At 46.1% G+C, this 25,933-nt stretch overlaps 1 protein-coding gene across 4 annotated transcripts in view; it reads left to right on the top strand.

The window, feature by feature from the left end:
* The window catches only part of LARGE1 (LARGE xylosyl- and glucuronyltransferase 1), a 259,607-nt gene that overhangs the window by 157,529 nt on the left and 76,145 nt on the right, over positions 1 to 25,933 (top strand). For all 4 annotated transcript variants that reach the window (XM_069966505.1, XM_069966524.1, XM_069966514.1 and 1 more), the window contains 2 exons: positions 2,573 to 2,696; positions 16,003 to 16,174. In XM_069966505.1, coding sequence (XP_069822606.1) covers positions 2,573 to 2,696; positions 16,003 to 16,174 — 296 coding nt within the window. The remainder of the gene's footprint in view (positions 1 to 2,572; positions 2,697 to 16,002; positions 16,175 to 25,933) is intronic.

The following is a 25,933-nucleotide window of genomic DNA, read 5'->3' as shown; positions in this document are numbered from 1 at the left end:
TAGAGCAGAGGTGTCAGTCACACTATGGCCCCGCCCACGCGGAGCTGCACAGCAGTGTACAGTATATACACCAGTACTGATGCTCAGTGTGCAAAACATATTCAGCACAATGTGCTCTAAGGCTTTGTGCACACTCACTTTCTTGGTCTGTATTTTCAGCTGTTTTTTTTGCCATTGGGTCTGTTTTGAGCAACTTTTTTTTTAGAACAAAAAACAACAAAAGCGTGAACAAAACTTCCAAAAAGTTATCTTTTCTCATCAGTAAACAGCCAAAAAATAGTGTTTTAACTGTGCGTTCAGCGGTTCTGCCTAGGGAACCAGAATATGGTTGTGTTAACAGTTTTTTGTTTTTTTTGTCTCTTCTTGAGCTGTAAAATTAATTTTTAATCCTCTTTTTTAGCTGTTTACAGAATAAAAATAGGTTTGGTCTTGCCTTTACTGTGAACTAGACAAAGGGGCGGAGCTTGTGTAGTGAGCTTCCTGGGAGCGTTGACGAGTATATAATAGTTCCCTGTGGATTATCTACAGTGTAAACCTCTCCTTTCCTTTTATGGAAGTGGGCGGAGTTTAGGATGTATCCCTTTTAAAGTAGGCCCCACCCAGTACAGTACAAGTTTAAATTTGGCTCCTCCTCACTATGTGTCATAATAATGAATTTTAGAACCACAAAAAAAACTTTGGGGTGATTTTTTTTATCCCACTTGCCCCTGGCGTTACATCTATTTATGGATGTTGATTGTGTCTGGGCATAAATTTAAGATGGATGGACATGCCCTTTAAGGGACCTGTCAATCCCCTTTGGAATTTTGAGGGCAGAGTTCAGTACGGTGCCTGGCGCTTTAATACGCTTTGAATACAACATCCGACGAGCGCATTGATGGCGCCGTCTTTGTGCTAATACCTGAATGTTCCCATTAGATTCACAACATGTGTCTGTTTCCCTTGAAATATACACACTGTGACTCCGGTTACAGCTCCTCTAACACAATTATGTAAATAGCTGATTAAGTACATAATTGCATTAAGAAACTTGACAAAACTGATCGCTACATACTGCAACAATGTCACGTATCCTCCCGGCGCCCATAACTTACAGCTCGCAGGTCGTTCCTTTGTTAACGGACCGCTCCACTAATTCCCCGGAGATGGAATTAGATTTTAATGGATATCATTTGAATATCAAATGAAAGGATTTGTTCTCTGGAGTGCGCCAGGGGTGACACGTATCCATTAGTCTGAAAGGAGAACGAGAGGGGGGGGGGGGGGCGAGAAAGAGATCTCACTCGTATTCATCTACTAAATGGTTGCTCTTTGTAGTAAAGCTGATGTCAAATCTCGCGCCGCCGTCAATAGACTCGGGGTGGAGGACGGGCAAGACGGCGGAGGAGCTGAGAAGAAGATAAACAATGATGAGCTTGGCTTCTGCTTCTCGACGCTCAGGGTTTGCGCCAATCTATGTATGCCCAACAGTCTGGAATACAGTTAGCAGATAAGAGAGGATTGAATGTTGTCTTATAGAACATAAGAAAAGTAATAAGGGTGGGCGGCGGTAGTTCAGGATCTTGTTTTATTAGCTGGAGCAGGAGGACCTCATTTGTTTGGATATTATATAGACAGCCTGTTGATTTCAAAGCATGTAATACCCAGATTCGCCTGCGGTGGTGCTGCAGAATAGTTTAGCACCTGCTGTAAGATCCTCTTGAGGTCGATCACTTTTGATTTGAGCAGAGAATGACCTGGATTAATTATTCGTTTATTCTTTATTCTTAATAAAGATCTCTTTTTGGGTTCCTTAAAGGATTATGGGAGGTGCTGCGGAATGTGTTGGCGCTATATAAATAAATATTATTATTATTATTGGGAGAGATGAGAGAACTTGATGGACATTTGTCTTTTTTCAACCGTATTAACTATGTAACTATGTAATTTTATGATTTGGTACCAACTTTGCAAAAAGTTCAGTTCGGTTCCAAACTGAGCTTTTTGCAAAGTTTGTAATGACTTCGTAAAGATGGCGGTCACACAATTTAATACACAAAAAAGGGGTATGCTCACTTGTGCATGCTTCCCAATGTCTTCCAATGGGTCTCCAGTGTCTCCAGCCACCTCCATCCCGCTCAGCCAGTCACTGACTGAGACAGGTCAGCACAGTGACCAGTGATTGGCTGAGCAGGCTGTCACTCCCAAGACTCCCAATCACTGGCTGTGGTGCTGTCCCATCTCAGTTATTGGCTGAGTGGGCTGGAGGCGGCAATGGAGACCATTGAAGGACACTGGTTTAGTATAGATGAGCGCCTGCAATCCTTTAGCTGTTTTACTGCGGTTTGTTTAGGGTTCTGTTTGGATGAACCCCGAACTTTGCTTCAAAGATCGGCAAACCTGAAGAACTTTTGAAGTGTTCGTTCACGTCTGGTTACGGATATACCCATAATTAAAAACAAAAATATTTGTAGAAATCTCATTGAATTGATGGAGCTTCAATAGTCCAGGCTGGGGTGGATGGTGGTAGAGTTTAGAGGTCAGTAAGCCTCACCCGAGATATAGGTTGATGTGTCCTTCTTGTCCTCCGCAGGAGAAACCCTCTACACTTCCACCTCATCGCAGACTCCATCGCCAAGCAGATCCTGGCCACGCTTTTCGAGACCTGGATGGTTCCTGCGGTGCGTGTGGATTTTTATGACGCCGACGAATTGAAGGTAAGAAATAAAACTTAACAACTCCCAAAGCACAATCACAATAAATGTTCAGCCCTCCGGGTACGAGCACGGACGACACTCTTCAAATGAAGCAAGGAATGGAAATCGTTGTGTAGACTGAGGGGACGGGATAATGTTCCCTCCTAAATGAGATGTCTGGAGATGGCGCCGGAAGCGGAAAAAACTGGGCAGATGCCAAGGCCTGTTGAGCTACTGTGAACTTCTAGATACCTGATCCAGATGAGGTTGGGGTAGACAGGCTCACAGGGCTCAAGGAGTAGTGTTGAGTATAGATGCCAAACTGTTGGGGTTCGGCAAAGTTCTGAGAAAATTGCCGAACCGGAACAGTTTGGCATCTACGCCCAACACTATCAAGGAGGGCATAGCTCCTCAGTTACCCCCCTAGCTCCTTAGCCACCATGATTAGAAATAGGAGCCCTAGTATGGGTTTTGCATCTCTTGACCACCGACTATAATCTTGACCACCAACAGGGCTGCCATCTTGGTTTCAGTGGAGATGCCTGCTGCAGAAAGGGATGACAAAAAGGCAGAGATATAAAACTGCTCATCCAGATCTCCCTGGTTTAGGCATATTATACCAGGCCCACAGTGAAGGCCGTAAGACGAAGGAGAGGACATGCCCTTCACATCTCCGATATAGATGGTGGCGACGCCTTTAAATTCTGACGTCAATTTTAAAAAAAAAATCTATTGACTATGATACACAGTCTATTACGCATGTGAGAGATGAACAGAAAAAGGGAGACCAGATTAGCATCGATTGTACAGCGGGTCTGGGGTGATGGCGCTGCCGCTTCTCATAGGGGTTACATAGCCGCCATCTGAGTCACCTCTTGAGATGAGAGGGATGAATCAGCCGTCTCTCCCCGTTGTGTCTCTATGTTCCCGTTCACTTCTAATCACCGCCACTTGTTTATAGACTCCACTCAGAACGTTTTGCTGACCACCACATAGATACAGACGAGGACGTGTAAGAGGAAGGGACGGCATTAACCATGTCATAGCAGCATTAGGGATAGGACCAGTTACTGTATATGTTTGGGTGACTCTATGTGGTTATCTGGCTATATCACCCCTCGACATGAATATAATAGACCGTTCCCCTAATAACACAGTCTCTCTACTATCCCCCAACTACCATAACGGGAAGAGACGGTTGATTTATCCTGTAAAACAACCCGGGTATCCACCATATGGCTGTAAGATAACCATGCATCAGACACGCACCATAACACGACCCCTCTATCATTTATCTACAACTACTAGCAACCCTAATCCACCCTCTTACCACTGTAACATACAATCCTTTAAAGACCCTCCTCCCTCGCAACTAGAAAATAACCCGTCTTTTTCACATCTATAACACACCATGTCACAACCGCACAACTACAACTGCCAAAAAACAACCACCCCAGGCACTCTCACCAATGTAACCAAGCCCTCACTGACCACTTTAAAACCACATCGACATCTGCTATATGGTTGTACAACACCCACAACTCCTAGAAGACACCCACCCTAAACCACCATCACACAACTACCCACCTTCAGTAACTCAACCCCGTGTTACCACTATACACAGTACCTTATCTACCACGTCATACAACACCCGCAACTACTAGAAAAAAACCCCTAACAATTCCTGTTATACACCTGCCTCTCTAATACAGAGGGGTCAACTACTAAAAACAACCCATCTTCTACTGTCATCCGCCATAGAACTGGAACACAAACATCCCCGGGCGCCATGACACAACCTCCTCTACCACATCCTACATCTACCCACCACAACTACTAGAAAACAACCACCTTCCTATCGGCATAACCTACTGACCTCTCCCCAATCACCATAAAACAACACAGACACCTGCCACCAACGAGAACACAACCATCCTCCGGGCTTCATGACACAACCCGTCTCTACCACCTCTCCTCTTACAACTACTAAAAAACAACCCCCTCAACAACCCTTTTACCTCTTTTACATCCCCACCAATTGAACCCCCCCCCCCCCCCAACCTACTTAAAAACATCCAGTCATCTACCATTATAACACTGCCATCCACCATATACAACTGGAACACAACCATCCATTGGGCACCATGACACAACCTCTTCTACCACATTGTACAACCAATACCAACTTCTAGAAAACAACCACCCTCCTACCACTGTAACATACACAGGCGGGCTGTAAAAGAATGAAACGCTTGCTGCCAGGTTCCCGCACTGCCGATCGCAACCTGTGATCTAAAGATCTTACAGGAAAAAAGGGAATGTCCACCCCCTTTAAGCAACCATCTTACAGTGTTACAATATACTAATGTGCATTGGGTAAACACTTTCTTCACCAGTGCCATCCACTTCCACAGAGCCGTGCCAAGCTTCTGCGGCCCAGCACGCCGCTTCTCGGCTCCTATAGAGAAGGTAATCAGCGCCATCTGAATAAATGGCACCGGATCATTTTACATTATGTGGATGAACCAAGTGAAATGCAGATGGCATCAGTGCCAGCTCCAAAGCACAAAGATTACAGCCAAAATCTGTCGAGAAGGCAACAGTGCCCACCGCCCGCCTGTACTGCTGATTGCCGTGTGCGGCGGGATGACAACAAGGCTGGGAACGCTCGCCACCTAATTATAGGAATTCATGCCTATCATGGCACCGGATTTTAGATCCCACAAGCGTGCTGAGTGCACAGGGCACGGTGCCATCAGCTAGGTATACAGGCGGTGACAGAAAGAGGCCAGATGTAGCCAGAGCAGGTGCACTTTTAGTACCCTTTAAATCTGAAGTGTTTGCGCCGCGGATCTGAAGGACGGATCTTAAGGTTACGGCTGACAGAACATTCCGTCCTACCATCAGCCGTTCCATCCACTGCGGGAAAATGTGACGTGAGATCTGTAACCCTGATATCCTGAACACGCAAACAGAATCCAGAGCTGCAGTGAAGACTGACACACACACAGGGGACGACTGAATGGAAATCTGCGTAACACTACCTACTGTCTGGGTACAGAACAGAAAAAAGCTGGGTGACAACCACGATGGCCTAAAAACTTAAAGGTGAAACTGATATGTGGTGTCTCTGCTTTTGATCCCCGGTGATGTTGTATCGGAGGATCGGATGGTCACCTGCTAGATGGTAGTGTGTGACGCCACTCCGGTGGTGGTTGGCCGAGATACATCCGGACCTTAAGATGTTACTTCATGACGCCAGTGCCGGTTGGGCACACAGGTATGGTGGCAAACCTGCTTTTGTTTTAGGAGGCCAGAGTACTCTTTTCCCCTGTGGTCAGTGTCCTCTCGGGCTGCTACCGAGTCCCTTGGGTTAGTGTAGTCACGGATGGCCGGAGTGGTGTAGTGACCCTCTTGGACTATTGCAACTGCCACCCACAGAAAGGGGAAATGTCCCAAGGCTGTAGTGTGTGCTGTGTCAGTGTGGGGTGAAGAATCACAGAGTCTCTTCCTCATAAATAATCTTGGTTTTACTTGAAAGGTACTTATGTGCAGCAAGACATACAGCTTTACTTTGACAAGATAAGTTACATTTGATAGTTCCCTTGATAAGACACTCGATAGCACAATAACCAGATCTGCGACAGGAAAAGAGTGAGTACAGTCGTGCTGACTGAGTAGCGTGTTGAAGGGTACAAAGAAGCACTAGATTTGGGGGACCCGTCCTAGTGGGTGACACAAGGCCCAGACCTTGTTACCTGGGATGAGCGGAATGCTGAGGGTTCCGTGCGCTGCGAGATAGAGTTCCTAGGCTCCTAGCAACTTTGCTCTATCCGAATCAGTTCCTAGCTTACTGCTGTCTGTGGATACTGTCCTGCTCTTTGACTCTCCTAGTCCACGGCCTGCGTTGAGGTTGTCTCTGACTTGTCCTCTCTCGAAAGGGTTTAACACTGCACAGTGTTGTGTAGCGTCACTAAGAAGAAAACTGTTAGCTGTGTCCTGTCTTGCTTCCTACCCATACGGGGTTCTGACTAAGACTGAACTACTCTTACTGTCTCCCTCATGACTTCCTTGCTCAGCGTATCTAAAGTGCTCTGTGAGTGGGTGAAGAGTGCAATAGAAGAAGTAAAGAGAGGTGATAGGAGAGAAGAAGGAAGATTCCCATTGGTTTGCAGATTCACGTGACACACAAATAAAACAATAACCTTTTACACACTTCAGCTGTGCAGCATCTGAATACACATATCTAATACATGGCAACCAGAGATCAGCCTTCGTTTTCCAAGAACAAAATGAGAAGTGAAAGCTTTGCTCTGATTGGTCAGTAGTTCTTCTACACTGTTTTAGAAATGGCCTCCATTATTGTATGCCTAAAATAGGATTTAAAGGCTTGATTATTTTTGTTATTTCTGAATCCCTGTGTCACACACCCCCTAAGACCCCGTACTATGCTCAGCACAGTGTCATAGTTTTGCCTGGAGTGTTCCTTTAAATAAGAGCCTACTAGTATAATAGGGCCTGAATATTGGCCTGTTTATGGTTACCTTGAGAAATTACCCTTCGTAGCCGTTAGATCCAATCATCGGCCATGTTTACCCATAATTCTCAGCACTTGTTTAGCGCCCGCTGCAGAGAGGCCATAAATAATGCGCGTTCTCTCCCTAATTTAATTAAAGCATTAAGGTGTAGTCATAAAGACAAATTGAGAGCCGTCAGCCATGAAAAGCTCTTCCCGCCTTCCCAGCTCTGCTATTCCGGGCGCTGTTTACCCCTCTTTTACCGCACTGCCAGGCCCAGTGGGTCTCTGGTTGCTGTCAGTGAATGGAAACAATAATTAGGTCACCAACCAGACTTCTACTAGTCCTACTCGCACAGCTGAGGGTTTGTTACAGTGTATCAGCAAGCAAAACAAATATCCCTTTGCTGGGCTGATTAATCAGCTTCTTCTTTGTTTTATTTTAATCTTTCCCTGTAAAGCGGCAGATGAACTGTACCATGGGCCTGGGGCTATTCAAAACTAACCCCACCCCCATCACACACACACACATGCCATGTCGATAGTTCCCACAGGGGCAGGAAGAGAGATTAGGCCTCTCTGTGCTCCCATATAGTAGTTAGGCCTCTCTGTGCTCCCATATAGTAGTTAGGCCTCTCTGTGCTTTCATATAGTAGTTAGACCTCTCTGTATCTCCCAAACAGAAGTTAGGTCTCTCTGTGCTCCCATATAGCAGTTAGGCTCCTCTGTTCCTACATTTAATATAGATTTTTGCTGTGCTCTTGTAGAGTAGTTAGCCCCCCCACCCTTCCCCCTATAGTAGTTAGGCCTCCTCTATGCTACCAGATAGTAGTATGTTCCTCTGTCTCCCTATAGATGCTAGGCCTTTCTGTGTACCATTTATTAGTCACACACACACACACCCCGTGGGTTGTGCCTACATATAGTAATTAGGCCTCTCTGTGCAGGTAGGCATCCCGAGTAGGGAGTATCCAGAATGTAATGTAATATATGTGCACAGTGAGCCCACCAGCAGAATAGTGAGTGCAGTTCTGGAGTATATTACAGGATGCAACTCAGGATCAGTACAGGATAAGTAATGTAATGTATGTGTGGTGTCCCACCACGGGTGTTGCTTATGGTTACAACCTTCGCAAAAATCTGTACTCTTAAACTGTGGTGATGAAGCAGTACCCAAGTTTTGCCACAGGATGTCACTATTGTATATAAAGGTACTTATGTTTTGCACAGCTGTAGGTAACCAAAGGGTTATTGTTTATTGTGATTTGTACACCAATGAGGACTTTCCCTTCTCTCTACCTATCTCTGAGCTTCTTTCTTCTGTGCTATTCTTCTCTACCACTTACAGGGATTTTTGCATCACCTGTAGGAAGTCGTCACAGAGGGAGAGGAAGCACACGCCCATATTAGTCAGTCTTAGCCATGTTTTTGAGCAGAGCCGATGCAAGACAAGTTGTTCCCTATCGTTGTCCATCTGGGCCCTGGCTTTGCCAGGTCCCCTCTCCAGAGCTACACTCTGCAGTCTTAGTCTAGTGGTTGAGCAGAGCAGACATATATGGGAGACTTAGTCACCAGTTTCTTCAAAGCAGCACTTCCACACAATATGCAGTGTTAAGCTACTCTAGAGAGAGGACAAGTCAGAGAACCCCCAACCCACGCCGAGAACCAGTCTAAAAGAGCAGGACAGTATCCTGATAACAAGAGGAACTGATCCAGATAGAGCAAAGTTGCAAGAAGCCTACGTAATCTGTCTCGCAGTGCCGGTGTCACCAGGGAACCTTGGCCACTCTGCTGATCCCAGGTAACAGGGTCTGGGGCTTGTGTCACCCTCTAGGACGGGTCGCCAGACACTGGTGGGCAATAGGTAGTGCAAAGACAAGAAGTCAAAACACGGGCACAAGTAAAAGTCTACTCTCAAGTCTACAGTATGCTACTTCTTCTAAATTTCCGGCAGAGCACACTTCTACCCTGGGTTGGGACTCTCACGACACCCTCCTCTCCTCTAAACCTGCTGTACAAATGCCTCCCCGTTGTTCTAACCTCTCAACACCAACTCCTCTCAACTACTTGCTGCTCCTCAGCTCTGAAGGTCCTCAGTACAGTTCTTGTCTTGTCTAGTCTACAGTCCGCTATAAATCATTGTACCAAGTAATCTCAGTAAAGAAGATTTATTTATGGTAATGGGACTCAGTGATTCTTGTTTAAGCACCTACACAGTAGATACCACATCCTTGGGTCATCTCCCCTTTCTGTGGATGGCGGTACCAATAGTCCGGGTGGGTCACAACTCCACTCCGGACCACCGTGGTAGTTACCCAAGGGACCCCCTCACAGCCCGGCAGGTCACCGACCACAGGGGAAAGGGTATAGCCAGCCTCCTTAAACTAAAAGCAGTTGTGCCACCATACCTGTGTGCCCAACCGGCACTGGCGTCACAACAGTATACCATCTGGCGAAGCTATATTCCGACCGACCACCACAGAAATGGCGTCACATGTTACCATCTAGCAAGTGACCGCTCGAGCACACACCACATGTACACAGTGACCCCACCAGCAGAATAGTGAGTGCAGCTCTGGAGTATAATACTGGATGCAACTCAGGATCAGTACAGGATAAGTAAGGTTACGTACATACACAGTGACCCCACCAGCAGAATAGTGAGTGTAGCTCTGGAGTATAATGCAGGATGTATAAGGATCAGTGCAGGATTAGTATATAATATATATACACAGTGACTGGTGTTCAGTAGTAAATCCTTGGATCCATGATGGAGTCTGCAGGTAGATATAAGTGAAGAGGTCTTCAGCTGCTTATGGGGTTAAGGCAGCTTAGTAGGGAGCAGCTGGGGATGTCTTGAACTACAAAGAGTCCTCTCTGGTGAGTATCAGGTTTGTATCCGGGGATTATCTCCTCGGCTGGTGGTTAAGACCAGAGATTACCAGGCATGGGCCGGTGCTAATAACCAGGGATGATACCTGTGAGTTGTACGAGGCTTTGCACTCCGCTCTCCTGTGAAGGTGACTGTCTCAGCCTCTTCTGACGTCCAGCAGGCTCAGTCCTGAGAACCTTCATCGCTCACCTGAATTCTCTCGGCTTATTAGTCTCATTTGCATAAGCAAATTAGCCGTCACTGTTCTTGTGCAACGTTCTATTTATCCTGATTAGAGCGGAGACGTGTGGCGCCCCTCATTGTTAGCGGTGGGTCGGACACTCCGCTGCTCGTGTAATCAGGGTGGCCGTCCCTACACCGCTACATTAACCTCCGCAGTCAGACCAGCCGGTGATGGAGGTCTGGGAGATGATGGAGGAGTAATCAATGTTTATGGGAGATATTGGGGGGCACAGTGGTTGATTGGACTGAAAAAGCCAAAATCCAAGCTGGCGGGTTTCTATCTCTGGGCAGATTCTTCAGTACCACCAGAGGGCGTGACTCATAGAATATAGTAGTTTTGCCTAATATGAAAGAAGTAAAACTTCTGTAGCGGTAGTGTGGGACTTAATTACTGTGAAGGTACTATGGCACTCTGTAGCTACCATGCAGGAAATATGAGACTCTGTAAGTACTATGAATTAAAGGCACAAAACACCCTTTTTGGTGTTAAGATGGCCACAGATTTATTTAAATCAGACAATCACAAAAGGTAGGTGAAGTGCTAGGTCACTGGGATTCATGGATACTGTGAGATCCCCAGCTCTGTGACATACAGCACCTGGCCAGACAGCAATACAGGGGGTGACATGTTCTGGCTGCCATTCCACTTTAAGGGCCCCAATGACCCTACTGAAGATCCATACTCCTGTGCTTAACCACCATGCCTGCCCCCTGGAGGACATTACCATTATGACACTTGCCACTTCCAAGGCTCAGCCTGCTTACCACTATGGGGTTTAACATCCTCTATGGATTAAAATGAGTCCAATATAACTTGCCTGCATTTTCCACCTGACTCCTGAACCACCAAACCAAAACAGTTAATAAAATATACAATATATTATTATTTTTTTTTTAAATCTTTTACGCATTTTTGCAAACTTAATTTAATCCCATGAACATATAACTTAAAACTACAAGTCCAGGCAAAAACTACGAAAGTAGTGCAAAACAAAGCTAAACCTCGATTTATAAAGAGTCATCCTCCAGCACCCAGGAGAGGAAAAACCCTCTGTGGAGGAAACCACTAGGAAACCATGGCTGAAGGGATTGCCCTTCCCTTGGGCTTAGAGGGTAAATGCCAAACTAACCAATCAAATGAAAATAAAATTAACATTGTTGTCACATATCTGGTACCATACACAAACAGACAGGATTTACAATAATACACGCATTATTACACTTGAAAAAAGAGAGAGAAGATTAAAACAAAAAAGAGGAGGGTAACAGGACCCCTGCCGGAAGGCATTTTCCCTCGAGTTGCCCTTCCCGGCTGATGGACAGCCTGCTCAGCCAATCAGTGATGGGAGCGGCCAGGCCGTGACGTCTGCAGCGCCAGAGATCTCAGAGCCCAGCGGGGGTCCTGGAGCGGCGAGGCACAGGGAGAGGGGTGTTACCACCCTTTGTTATGCTCCCCTTGTAGCCCTGCCTTTTCTTCTCCTCCCTGTGGGGATGCTACACCTATGGTATGTGAGAGCACTCACTAAAGCACAGTAGGGGTACAACTACTTTATTGTGGGGGCAATATAGCCTATAGAAGCACAGTGGTGGGGATACTACAGCTATGGTGGGGGCAGTAACATATGCCATTGCGACACTATTGGTATAAAGGTATACAGGTGTATATCCCTCTCTATACAGACAGATTATACATCTGCAGAGAACACACATTGCTGATGTTACTCGCACTGCTTCCTGGTGGCCATTCATGGGAACAGCATGGAGCGGCCTCGCCTGCTGAAAGCTCCGCTTGACAGATTGAATATGTAAGATACAGCGACAGCTCAGCTAAATATACAATTAAACGTAACAGTGGCAATTGCAGGAGCGCTTTATGGCTTCCTAACTACAGGTTATAAAACGCAAGCACCCTGCTGAAGGCCCGGCCGTAAACGGTGGCGCCTCTCTCAGTGACAGGGTTCAGTGCTGCTGGCGTGTAGTCACGGCGTTCGGGGCACGGTTGTTACAAGCGCTGCCTGCACATCCGCTCTCTCTCTCTCCTGGCTCGATGCTTCGCGGCCTCCTTTAGCAATTAATGCGCTTGGAACACAAATCATGTGCCGGGGACTGCCGCCGTGTTATCCAGCCGGGGCTCGACGGGAAGCTTCCATGGATCTCACAGCCTCCAATGACAAAGCGTTACCTTGTCGTAACATGTTCTGCATAAGAATCTTACCGAGCCAATGAATCCCCCCTGAAGTTGTGTATGGCTACAGAACTATATCAGGGCACCCTGGCGCCAGCTTTTAGACTCTTATCCGTAGGCGCTATGCGCAAACCAATTAAGCTCCTGCTTGGGGTACGGAAGCTTTGCCAAGAAGACTGCAACACTTTACTGTAGTGATAGATCATTGTTAAAGAGCTTTTAGCTGCCTCCTGCATAATACATCAGCTGCATGGCAGGCGGCGAGCCATAGAGGGCGCCAGAGCTTCTATAGGTGCTGGCGGGGGGGGGGGGGGCGAGGGCCAGCTGTGGTTGGCATCTATTTCATAGAGAGAACCAACTTAGGGTGGGAAATAGGTGGCTGCGGCTCCTTACAGTACAGGATATGTGGCGGTGGCTCCTTACAGTACAGGATATGTGGCGGTGGCTCCTTACAGTACAGGATATGTGGTGGCGGCTCCTTACAGTACAGGATATGTGGTGGCGGCTCCTTACAGTACAGGATATGTGGTGGCGGCTCCTTACAGTACAGGATATGTGGTGGCGGCTCCTTACAGTACAGGATATGTGGTGGCGGCTCCTTACAGTACAGGATATGTGGTGGCGGCTCCTTACAGTATGGGATATGTGATGGCGGCTCCTTACAGTACAGGATATGTGGCGGCTCCTTACAGTACAGGATATGTGGTGGCGGCTCCTTACAGTATGGGATATGTGGTGGCGGCTCCTTACAGTACAGGATATGTGGTGGCGGCTCCTTACAGTACAGGATATGTGGTGGCGGCTCCTTACAGTACAGGATATGTGGTGGCGGCTCCTTACAGTATGGGATATGTGATGGCGGCTCCTTACAGTACAGGATATGTGGCGGCTCCTTACAGTACAGGATATGTGGTGGCGGCGGCTCCTTACAGTACAGGATATGTGGTGGCGGCTCCTTACAGTATGAGATATGTGATGGCGGCTCCTTACAGTACAGGATATGTGGCGGCTCCTTACAGTACAGGATATGTGGTGGCGGCTCCTTACAGTATGGGATATGTGATGGCGGCTCCTTACAGTACAGGATATGTGGCGGCTCCTTACAGTACAGGATATGTGGTGGCGGCTCCTTACAGTACAGGATATGTGGTGGCGGCTCCTTACAGTACAGGATATGTGGTGGCGGCTCCTTACAGTACATGATATGTGGTGGCGGCTCCTTACAGTACAGGATATGCGGCGGCGGCTCCTTACAGTACAGGATATGTGGCGGCTCCTTACAGTACAGGATATGTGGTGGCGGCTCCTTACAGTACAGGATATGTGGCGGCGGCTCCTTACAGTACAGGATATGTGGCGGTGGCTCCTTACAGTACAGGATATGTGGCGGTGGCTCCTTACAGTACAGGATATGTGGTGGCGGCTCCTTACAGTACAGGATATGTGGTTGCGGCTCCTTACAGTACAGGATATGTGGTGGCGGCTCCTTACAGTACAGGATATGTGGTGGCGGCTCCTTACAGTACAGGATATGTGGCAGCGGCTCCTTACAGTACAGGATATGTGGTGGCGGCTCCTTACAGTACAGGATATGTGGTGGCGGCTCCTTACAGTACAGGATATGTGGTGGCGGCCCGTTTTCTCCTCCGCACAGTATTTAACCTCCATAGAATCGAATTGCAAAGCTCTGACCTAAATCAAATCTCTGGCCCTAATACCAGGATGGTAGTCACCCGAGCGAGCCCGCGTCACCCATTGCACTGCCACCTGCCGCCTGTGATGATATAGACCCCCCCCCAGAGGATAGACTTAGCCATACCCCCAGACAAATATGGAGGCCGTAAGCTATTCATACGGCGCTACCTTCCCCTCCCTGGCGGCAGGCTGTTTGCTCTTTTCAGCGGCGGCGGGCGCTGTCGAGGGGATAATATGATAATGTTTCGCCTGATGTGACTGCAATATATATTTATGATACTGCTACTTGTGCTGTAACCGGCCCTTGATCTTGATTATTTACTCTCGGCTGGCTCCTGAATGATTTTCTCGGCCGTTTTGAGATGAATGCACATATTAGATGGAACGCGGGGGGTTATTTACTAAGTGTAAAAAAGTATAGTATACGGCAGCAGTCCTAGTATAAAACCACCTCAAAACCCCATGTGAATAGTATTATTATACTCAACTTGTCTGATTAGGGACCTGAGAGGGGGGAGGACTTGGGGGATGGGGGGTTATTTACTAAGTGTAAAAAAGTATAGTATACAGCAGGAATCCTAGTATATAACTGTGGTGTCCCATTACGGGTGTTTCTAGTTTGGGCACCTGTCGTAAAAGCCCTGTACTGTAAAGCAAAGTGGTAATGAAGGTGCATTCTCAGGTTTTACCACAAGATGTCACTGTATATGTCTATGTATGTTGCACAGCTGTAGTAGGCTAAGGGTTACTATTGTATTTTGTGATTCTGTACACCAATGAGAGATGCTGTTCTTTTTCTACCTATATCTACCCTCTTTTCTTCTATATACTATTTTCTCCACCACTCACAGGAGCTGTTGCATACACCCTGTAGGAAGTAGTCACATGGGGAGAGGAGGTGTAGGTGCACCTTAGTCAGTTCTTTTCTGATTCTTAGTGGAGCAAGACACACAGATCAAGCATTCCTGCTAAACTTAGTCAGGAGCCTGGCTCTGCCAGGTTCTCTAACCGGGACAGACCAGCTGTGGTGTTAGGACACACGTATGAAGAACACAGAGACTTCCTTCTTAAGACGACACTTATACTCAAGATGCAGTGCTAAACACTAAAGGGAGGACAAATCAGAGAACACCTCAACCCACGCCGTAAACATATCTACACAGTGCTGGACAGTATCCTAGATTAAGGAACTGATCTGGATAGAGCAAAGCAGCCATAGTCAAGGCCTACGTACTCTATCTCGCAGCGCAGGTGACACCGGGACACGCTCGGACACTTTGCTCAACTCAGGTAACCAAGACTGGGCCTTGTGACTCAGTGCTATTTGTACCAGCACCCACATACACAGGCTACACCGCCCTTGGGTCATTTACCCCTTTCTGTGGGTGGCAGTACCAACAGTGTGGGTGGGTCATATCTCCACTCCGGACCACCGTGATAAGCACCCAAGGGACCCACTACAACGCGGCAGGTCACTGACCATTGGGAATCAGTAGAGCCAGCCACTACACAAAGCAGGTATTCCATCACACCTGTGTGCTGAGTTAGCACTGGCGTCACAACAGAACTATCACCGGCTGAGCTATACTCCAACCACCATAGAAGTGGCGTCACCAGGAACATCTTTACAGGTGACCGGTCAGACACCACAAAACCACCCCCAACCCCTCTGTGAGTAGTAGTATTATAGTCACCTTGTCTGATTAGGGACCTGAGAGGGGGGAGCACCTGGAGGATGGGGGGGGGGGGGGCTTCCTCCTTCTTTAAGACATCTTGTGTTATTGATGTTTTATGCTTTTATTCTTTGTCTCCGCAGTCGGAAGTTTCGTGGATTCCGAACAAGCATTACTCAGGAATATATGGGCTGATGAAGCTGGTGCTGACCAAGACCCTCCCGGCCAGCCTGGAGCGGGTCATCGTCCTGGACACCGACATCACCTTCGCTACCGATATCGCCGAGCTGTGGGCCGTTTTTCACAAGTTTAAAGGTCAGGTGCTAATATAGATATTTTATTGGTATCTGTCTATCTATAGACGGGTTTCGCTAGGTTGGTTGGTTTCCTGAGGTTATACAGTGAGCTGCAGTGCCCACAGCGGGGTGCAGGTCATTGGAAAAGCTGCAGCTTGGCAGCCACAATGTCTCTAGGCCCGGAGTCCTGAAGGGTCCTCGATGTGCTGTGGGGTCCCTGTACAACTTCTCCTCACAGGCTTTGGTGTCTCTATCTTCTCTGTTGTATTCTCTCAGAATCTACTAGGAATGATGTAGAAGCTTCAGGCATGCTGGATAAAACTCGCTCTATCTCCCATCTTTCTATCTATCGGTATCTGTCTTTGAAAACATAACAACATCTTAAAATCTAACATGAGGAACGTCCATGGTAATATATAGGAATACACTGGAAACAAGGTCTGATAAGTAATGGACACCGCTTTATTGGGTCTAATGAAAGAATCCTTTCAATAGACCCAATAAAGCGGTGTCCATTACCTATCTATCTATCTATCTATCTATCTATCTATCTATCTATCTCCTATCTATCTATCTATTATCTATCTATCTATCTATCTCCTATCTATCTCCTATCTATCTCCTATCTATCTCCTATCTATCTATCTCCTATCTATCTATTATCTATCTATCTATCTATCTATCTCCTATCTATCTATCTATCTATCTATCTCCTATCTATCTCCCTATCTATCTATCTATCTATCTATCTATCTATCTATCTATCTATCTATCTATCTATCTATCTCCTATCTATCTATTATCTATCTATCTATCTATCTATCTATCTATCTATCTCCTATCTATCTATCTATCTATCTATCTATCTATCTATCTATCTATCTCCTATCTATCTATCTATCTCCTATCTATCTATCTCCTATCTATCTATCTATCTATCTATCTATCTCCTATCTATCTATCTCCTATCTATCTATCTATCTATCTATCTATCTATCTATCTATCTACCATATTCCCTATCAGAGGATACACCCCGGCTGCACAGGGCTCCTTGTAAGTGTTAACAGCTCCTGAAGTCCGCAGCACATGTTATACGCGGCTCCTAGGAATGGCTCCTTGTTATTTTTTGATTCCTCTTTGTAGCAATAATATGGTGTAAAGGTCAGCACCTGCGGTGATCAGCGTGATCAGCGGCTCCTCCTGGACGGTAAAGGGCAGCTGCTGACACCTCCTAATGAGACATGAGGAGATGATGCAGTGCCAGGGCCTGAAGTGCTCACCCTACCCCTCACCTCCGCCTGCCCGCTCCGTCCTCTCCACCGCCCTGACCACCCGCTGCCACTACAACCTCGGGGCAGAGGCTTCACACAACTTTCTATAGCCAGTGTGGGCGGTCGCCATTATCAAACAGATTTCCGAAAAAATCACCAGTTCTTACGAAAAAGTTCTTCCTTACAAAGAGAGAAAGGTAGAAAGAAAGATATTAAATGTTAGCCCCTTGTACCCATGTGCTGTATTGCCGGTTTATTTAGCGGCTCGTTGTTAGCCCCCTGTACCCATGTGCTGTATTAGGGGGGCCCTCTGCTCTTGTATAATGGGCAGCTGGTTGTTAGCCACCTGTACCCATGTGCTGTATTAAGGGAATCCTTGTGCGGGTATAATGGGTTAGCCCCCTGTGTTGTATTAGGGGGTCCTGTCTCTAGTATAATGGACAGCTGGTTGTAAGCCCCCTTTGTTGTATTAGGGGATCTTGTGCACTGGTATACTGGGTGGCTAGTTGTTAGCCACCTGCACCCATGTGTTGTATTATCGGGGTCCTATGCACTGGTATAATGGGCAGCTGGATGTTAGCCCCCTGTGTTGTATTAGGGGGGTCCTGTGGCACTGGTATAATAGGCAGCTGGTTGTTAGCCCCCTGTGTTTTATTAGGTGGGTCCTGTGGCACTGGTATATTGGGCAGCTGGTTTTTAGCCCCCTGTGTTGTATTAGGGGGTTCTGTGCACAAGTATAATAAGCAGCTCCCTGTGTTGTATTAGAAGATTTTGTGTACCCGTATAGTGGGAAATTGGTTGTTAGCCTCCTGTGCCCATGTGTTTTATTAGGGGAGTCCTGTCTCTGGTATAATGGGCAGCTGGTTGTTAGCCCCCTGTGTCGTATTAGGGGGTTCTGTGCATTGGTATAATGGGCAGCTGGTTGTTAGCCCCCTGTGTCGTATTAGGGGGTTCTGTGCATTGGTATAATGGGCAGCTGGTTGTTAGCCCCCTGTGTCGTATTAGGGGGTTTGTGTACCGGTATAATAGGTGATTGGTTGTTAGCCCCCTGTGTAGTATTAGGGGGTTTGTGTACCGGTATAATAGGTGATTGGTTGTTAGCCCCCTGTGTAGTATTAGCGAGTTCCTGTGCATTGGTATAATGGGCAGCTGGTTGTTAGTCTCCTGTACCCATGTGTTGTATTAGCGAGTTCCTGTGCACAGGTATAATAGGTAATCTTCCCAGTGTTCTCTGCACACAGACGGCCCCATGTACTGTGGTAGCCGAGCGGCCGCACCTGGTTAGATTCCCGCAGCGTGTTCAGCCGCTGCTAACTACACGCCGCTACATCGCACACATCACAAAAGGTCAGCAGTGTTTTGGGTGCCGGATCATTGACTACCATTGAAAGACGATGGGCCGGCTGCCAGGATGGAGCTGTTATTATGTAGACGCTGGCGCCATGCGCGGTATGAGTGGGCCGGTGTCACCGGATGATGCTAATTGTGAGTCCCCAGGGGCCGCTCTGCCGTCATCTATGAAAACATTGGGCCATTAGGGCCAGGTAGTCACATGAAGGGTTCACATATTTCCTACAATCACTAAAAATGACTGCTTTATGGAGGCTGTCAGGGAACGTGACTGTCAGGGCTAGACCTTGGAGGGATGCCCAGATCTGTCGCCGGCATTAACCAGTTATGTTCCAGAGTTACCGCAGCCATCTGCAGAGCTGTGATGTGGTCACCAGGTCACCCTGGCTTTGCCAGAATACATTGACCATTCTTCTCCTCCTAAAGAAGGTTCTGGCTTGGCTTGACACCAACCAAGTCTTACCGACATGGTCCATGCCCATTGGGAAACCAATGGTTGTCGAAACCAACCAAGAACCTTGAGAAGTTGCCCTCTGTACCCACCAATGTCCAGTGGTGCCCCTGGTAGACCAACATCCTTGGCCTAGTGTTCACACCTTAGGCTTCTTTTATACCTTCTGTCCCTTATAGGAAGCAACCCGTTCTGTACTACAGCCACATGACAGCCCACGTGTTCCCCACTTCTGCCCCTCATATCCTGGAGGGCACCGCTAGAACAATCCAATATTGGCGGCTTTATTGCTAAAATCAGAGCTCAAGCCAAAGTCACTGTAAGTAAACTATGAGGAGACCCCCGACCGGGAGAGAGAGGCCTAATAACGCGGCGCTCTCGGATTCTCTGATTACTTGACCTATTTTCCACCATTAGTTTCCACCTTCGCTCTCCAGTCTTCTCTGTGCTCTTCCCCAATCTTTCTTATCATTTCATTTAGCGTCTCCCGTCCTTCACAGAGAGTCCCCGATCACATCCCCGTCCTCTCCGCCCCACCTCCGCCTCAGCGCTGTACACAGAATTACAGATCAGCCGAGACGGATGTGATCAGATTCACAATGTATTGTCTTCTGCTCCTTATGTAAACGGCCATGATGTCTCCTCTACCTGCGATAGATAGATAGATAGATAGATAGATAGATAGATAGATAGATAGATAGATAGGAGATAGATAGGAGATAGATAGATGATAGATAGATAGATAGATAGATAGGAGATAGATAGATAGATAGATAGATAGATAGATAGATAGATAGATAGATAGATAGATAGATAGGAGATAGATAGGAGATAGATAGATAGATAGATAGGAGATAGATAGATAGGAGATAGATAGATAGGAGATAGATAGATAGGAGATAGATAGATAGGAGATAGATAGATAGATAGATAGATAGATAGATAGGAGATAGATAGATGATAGATAGATAGATAGATAGATAGATAGATAGATAGATAGATAGATAGGAGATAGATAGATAGATAGGAGATAGATAGGAGATAGATAGATAGATAGATAGATAGGAGATAGATAGATAGATAGATAGATAGATAGATAGATAGGAGATAGATAGATAGATAGATAGGAGATAGATAGGAGATAGATAGATAGATAGATAGATAGATAGATGATAGATAGATAGATAGATAGATAGATAGATAGATAGATAGATAGATAGGAGATAGATAGATAGATAGGAGATAGATAGGAGATAGATAGATAGATAGATAGATAGATAGATAGATAGATAGGAGATAGATAGATAGATAGATAGATAGGAGATAGATAGATAGATAGATAGATAGATAGATAGATAGATAGGAGATAGATAGGAGATAGATAGATAGATAGATAGATAGATAGATAGATAGATAGGAGATAGATAGATAGATAGATAGATAGATAGATAGATAGATAGGAGATAGCGATAGATATAGCGATAGATAGATAGATAGATAGGAGATAGGAGATAGATAGATAGATAGATAGATAGGAGATAGATAGATAGGAGATAGATAGATAGATAGATAGATAGATAGATAGGAGATAGATAGATAGATAGATAGATAGATAGATAGATAGGAGATAGATAGATAGATAGATAGGAGATAGATAGGAGATAGATAGATAGGAGATAGCGATAGATAGATAGATAGATAGATAGATAGATAGGAGATAGATAGATAGATAGGAGATAGATAGATAGATAGATAGATAGATAGGAGATAGATAGATAGATAGATAGATAGATAGATAGGAGATAGCGATAGATAGATAGATAGATAGATAGATAGATAGATAGATAGATAGATAGATAGATAGGAGATAGGAGATATATAGATAGATAGATAGGAGATAGATAGATAGGAGATAGATAGATAGATAGGAGATAGATAGATAGATAGATAGATAGGAGATAGATAGATAGATAGATAGATAGGAGATAGATAGATAGATAGATAGATAGGAGATAGATAGGAGATAGCGATAGATAGACAGACGGACGTCATGTGTTTCTGGATCCTTCCGTTACTTTTGTCTTGTGTGAGAGCCGATGAACCGCACAGAGAATTACACGATGAGAGTCTCTTGTGTGGACAATATTATTCCAGTCATAGGTTCCATCGATCACGATTTCACTCTCGATTTGTCACTTACCGGCACTCTCCATCACTCACTCCATCCATCCGTCATCCTATCAGCGTCACCTCTGCACCGCACCGCCGCCGACGTCCATCTATCAACCGCAGTTCATTATCCAGATGCTGGGAGCCACGCTATGAGACTGGTAGGATGGTGGGTGGGCGGTGAGTATAATCGCCCTGATGTACCAGCAATATCCAGACTTACTATGGGGTCATCATACTTACTAGGCGGAGGAAAGCCATAGGGGTGCAGGGGTAGAGTAATTTCCCCTGTAAAGACCCCCAATAGGTAGATTGTTGCCCCCAATCTCATCGTTGTTTCCAAAGTAGAGAGTGTTCACATGTCTACCTAGTGTGGATAAGTGCCCTCCAAGTATACACATATCCCCTAACAGGTACATAGATGCACCCCAGTAAGTAGATAGGTGCCCCCAGAATAGACAAGTACTTCCTGAGTATACATATATCCCCCAATAGGTAGATTGTGTTCCCAAGGTAGAGAAGTGTCCCCCAGCATACACATGTCTACCTATTAGATAGGTACCCCCAAGGTAGGCAAATAGGATCCCCCAGTGTTAATAGGTTCTCACAAAGTAGATAGGTGCCCCCCGTCCCCCATGCTCACAGAGTACATACGTGCCCCCCAAAATATGCCCCAATAGTTAGATCGATGTCCCACAGTAAATAAATAGGTGCCCCTGAGTGGGGATAGGTACCCTTTGTGTACACATTAAATCTACAAACATTAAAAGAGGGAAGACTGCAGGATCTGACTACACCTAATTTTTTTTGTAGTCTGTTACCATGGAGACACATAGATTCACTGCATGTGAGCTTGATACACAAAACAATAGAAGCTTTTAAATCAAATTTTAATTTCTATTAGTAAAATAGCTTCAGAGGTGTTTATCCCCTTTAAGAGTCCATTTCCATCTACTCTCTGAAGACGTCCCGAATTCGAGGTAGTCACTGAGCATGTGGTGTTGCCAGGCATGGCCGTCTGCTTCATCTGCGTGGCTCTTCATGCCTCGCTCACAGCCAGGGCTTCATGTAATTTAATTGTTGTTTTAGAGGCGGCAGCGGCGTAAAAAGTCATTTGCTGCATTTTTATTTACATTGTAACAGGGAGCGATTTCCCTCCGGGGATATTAGATGATCGCTCTGATTTAAGGGAGGAAATTCACGGCAGCGTGCGGGACTCCGGTCATGCATGAACACGGACGATCTTATGGTTCCTTTGCAGTTTTGTTAAGTAGATATAGCTGAATTTTTACTGAAACAGCGCCACTCTGGCCCATAGGCTGTGTTTGGTATTGCAGCTCGGCACCATTCACTTGTAAATAAAAGATGTCAGCCATGTTTTTTTACTTTCTCATAACCTCACAGGGGTGTATAGAAAAGTCATGGGGTCCTGTTGCAACAATAGGCCGTACTTAGGGCCCTTAGAATATGTCTAGACCAAAATATTGTCTCCTTTTGTTCTTTAGGTTTGCCAACCCCATAGGTGCACGCTCAACTGAGCTAAGCATACATGTTTATGGTAGTACTGGGCATATAGCTGACAGCTTGTATGGCCAGCTTTATTTCTACATGCCCCCAATGGGATCAGTTAGGCTGTACTTTGCATGTGGGCAGCCCAGGCAGCTGCTATGGGGCCCCTAGAATGAGAGGGCCCAGCAAAGGTTGGTGTGTTCTGTAGTGGGAGTGGTAGTTTCTTCTGGACCGCAGATGGTGGCATCCAAGCCCCGGGTGTGTGGTGGTATTATGGCATTAACCTTATTATGGGACCCTGTATCTATATAAATACCCCCGGTCTATATGTGTGCCCCCTGGTCTATATGTGTGCCCCCTGATCTATATATGTGCCCCCAGTCTATATGTCTGCCCCCTGATCTATATGTCTGCCCCTGGTCTATATGTGTGCCCCCTGGTCTATATGTCTTCCCCCTGATCTATATGTGTGCCCCCCTGATCTATATGTCTGCCCCTGGTCTATATGTGTGCCCCTGGTCTATATGTGTGCCCCCTGGTCTATATGTCTTCCCCCTGATCTATATGTGTGCCCCCTAGTCTATATGTGTGCCTCCCTGGTGTTTATGAAATCCCCCTGGTCTATACAAGTGCCCCCTGGTCTATATGAAATCCCCCTGGTCTATATGAATGCCCCCACTGGTTTATATGAATGTGCCCCCTGGTCTGTATGAGTGCCCCCTGGTGTATGGGCCACCACAGCATTGTCCGTTGTTCAGCATTGTCCGTTGTTTGTCTGCTTCACGAGATGGGAGGTAGAGAACCCATCATCCTTCTGATGTCATGTGAGCGATGAACGGACTGTCCGGAGGCGCAGTTGGCAGGAAGGACTGTGTGCAGGACGCAGGATTTTTTTCTGCAAGAATGACCTATTATTGCTGTCATAATTATGGCTGTGCGAGTGGCGTCGGCGGGCAGAGCTAGTAGATTAAACGCTGCGGTGGTGAATCTTAATGGGCAGATGAAGCCGGCGAGCAGAATGTGGCTTAATAACTCCAAGAAGAGGATTTGAGGCATTTAAATGGTTTAACGAGACTGTAACATGAGCGATGACGTACGGCCGGGCACCCAGCACAGTCACAGGGACGGGCACTGCATTACTCTCTCTCATCTTCTGCCATGGTGACAACCAATCTGCCAATCAGACTGGGGAGATTTAAAGGGCCCTGAACCAGATGACTATCGACCATTAACATTCAAAAATTTCCGGTTTTCCTTTGATATATATAGTCTAGTGGAGGTCTACACGACCAAAAATCTACCATGGGTGTCCATGTTCTCACCCAAGACCAGTAGCTGCATCTATATCTTCCATTCACATGGAATACTCATGTGTCCTCCAAGAACAGGAAATTTTGGAATTCGAGGAGGTCTTATTAGGTGGACCATCATTGATCAGACTTTTAGGGTTTCATTGTAGGAGAACTTTTGTGGAAGATATTTTCTACTATAACAACCTATGTTCTTCTTAGAAGAGTCTCCGTAAAATTGTTGAATTTTTTGAAAACATGACATTTTTGAAATTGCAAGGGTTCCCAAACTTTTTCCCTGAATCCCTTGAGAACTCAAAAAAGATTGGGTGGCCCAAACTGGTTCTCTCCATTGCCGTCAAGTACTCCGACACCATCCCCAACACCAAGTCCAAGACCATCCTCTAGGTCATTCTTGACCACCTCTTTACCAAAAATGGGGCGTCTTGTTCTTGAGAGTGGTTCTGGTGGTAGGACATCTACCAAAACATCACAGATCATTGCAAGGGATGGCCTCCGTGCAACGTAAACCCCCAATCCCTGATTCTCCTGTGCAAGTGATCTTGTGAGTCCATTTTTGATGGTCCTCTTCTGTATCACCAGTGTACTAGAATTCTTGACTCCATAATTCATGTTGAAGGTATTTTCTATCAATACACTTAGATGGCCTCTTAGTGGTCGGAACCCCACCAGTCAGCAGAACTAAGGAGAGTTGGGTCTGTCTAGGGACTGGTGCCTGTTTGTCCCTCCACCAAAGAGGACTGAAATTTGGACCCACACTGATAACACACAGATAAGCGATGGCAGTGTATTGCCAGAAAACCCTGTCAATCAAAAAAATGAGCCTCACATAAAGGGGTACTCCGGCCAGTACCCCTTTTTAGTAGTATGCGGGCAGCAACGCAGCAGCCAGTATTGCCTAAAAAGGGGTCCCAGACAGAGTACCCCTTTAATAGTATTATATTAGATCACTAGAATGCTTGTGCAGATTTTTTAGTTAATTCAATAAGAAGGGAACAAATGGCCACATTTAAACCCCGCCCCTGAGGAGCTACAAGTTACCAAAGCCAACCCCTGAGCTTCAGTCCTGCTCCTAGATTGTAATTTAAAGCTTACGGATCAGTAATAGGACTTGTATCTACTTTTTAATACTGCTATCTTTATGGTATGTGGTGTAGGGCCCCCTTTAGGCTCAGGGGCCCCTGAATGTTTGGCTATTAGTTTGGTTATACGCAGATGACTGACGGGAATTCTTCCAAAACAGGAAGGTGACTTTGCCTATGTACCAGTTACTTTAAAGGGTGTGGTTGCTGTGGCAACAGAACTCTAGGTTTCTGGTTACCATAGAGAGATGCTGCTTTAACTCTTGTGTTCCTGGCACGTGTTCGTGGGGCTAAGGGCTAAAATTTTCACACAAAAAAAAAGACAAAAGAACAAGTAAAATTGGCATAAATTGTGAATAAATGAAAATAAATGAGCTTCCTCGCTGACGTCTGATGCATTAAGGGATTGTCTTATAAGGCGGTAATTGCTGATTAATGGGAATAGGGAAAATGGGTTTTTGGAAAAGGATTAAAGAGCAGCAATTTCTGTTCCATCCTTTAATCTGCTGAATTGCCGGGCACGGGGTCTGGTCGAACGTATAGGGGATGGCGGCCAGGAGAGATGGACGGACGCCTGCACCTCACACCCCCATAGGAATCACTGACCACAAACCAGACCCCATAAACACTGACAG

This window comes from Dendropsophus ebraccatus, chromosome 1 (assembly GCF_027789765.1).
Source record: "Dendropsophus ebraccatus isolate aDenEbr1 chromosome 1, aDenEbr1.pat, whole genome shotgun sequence".
Lineage (NCBI taxonomy): Eukaryota > Metazoa > Chordata > Amphibia > Anura > Hylidae > Dendropsophus > Dendropsophus ebraccatus.
This window is presented reverse-complemented; position numbering and strand designations above follow the sequence as displayed.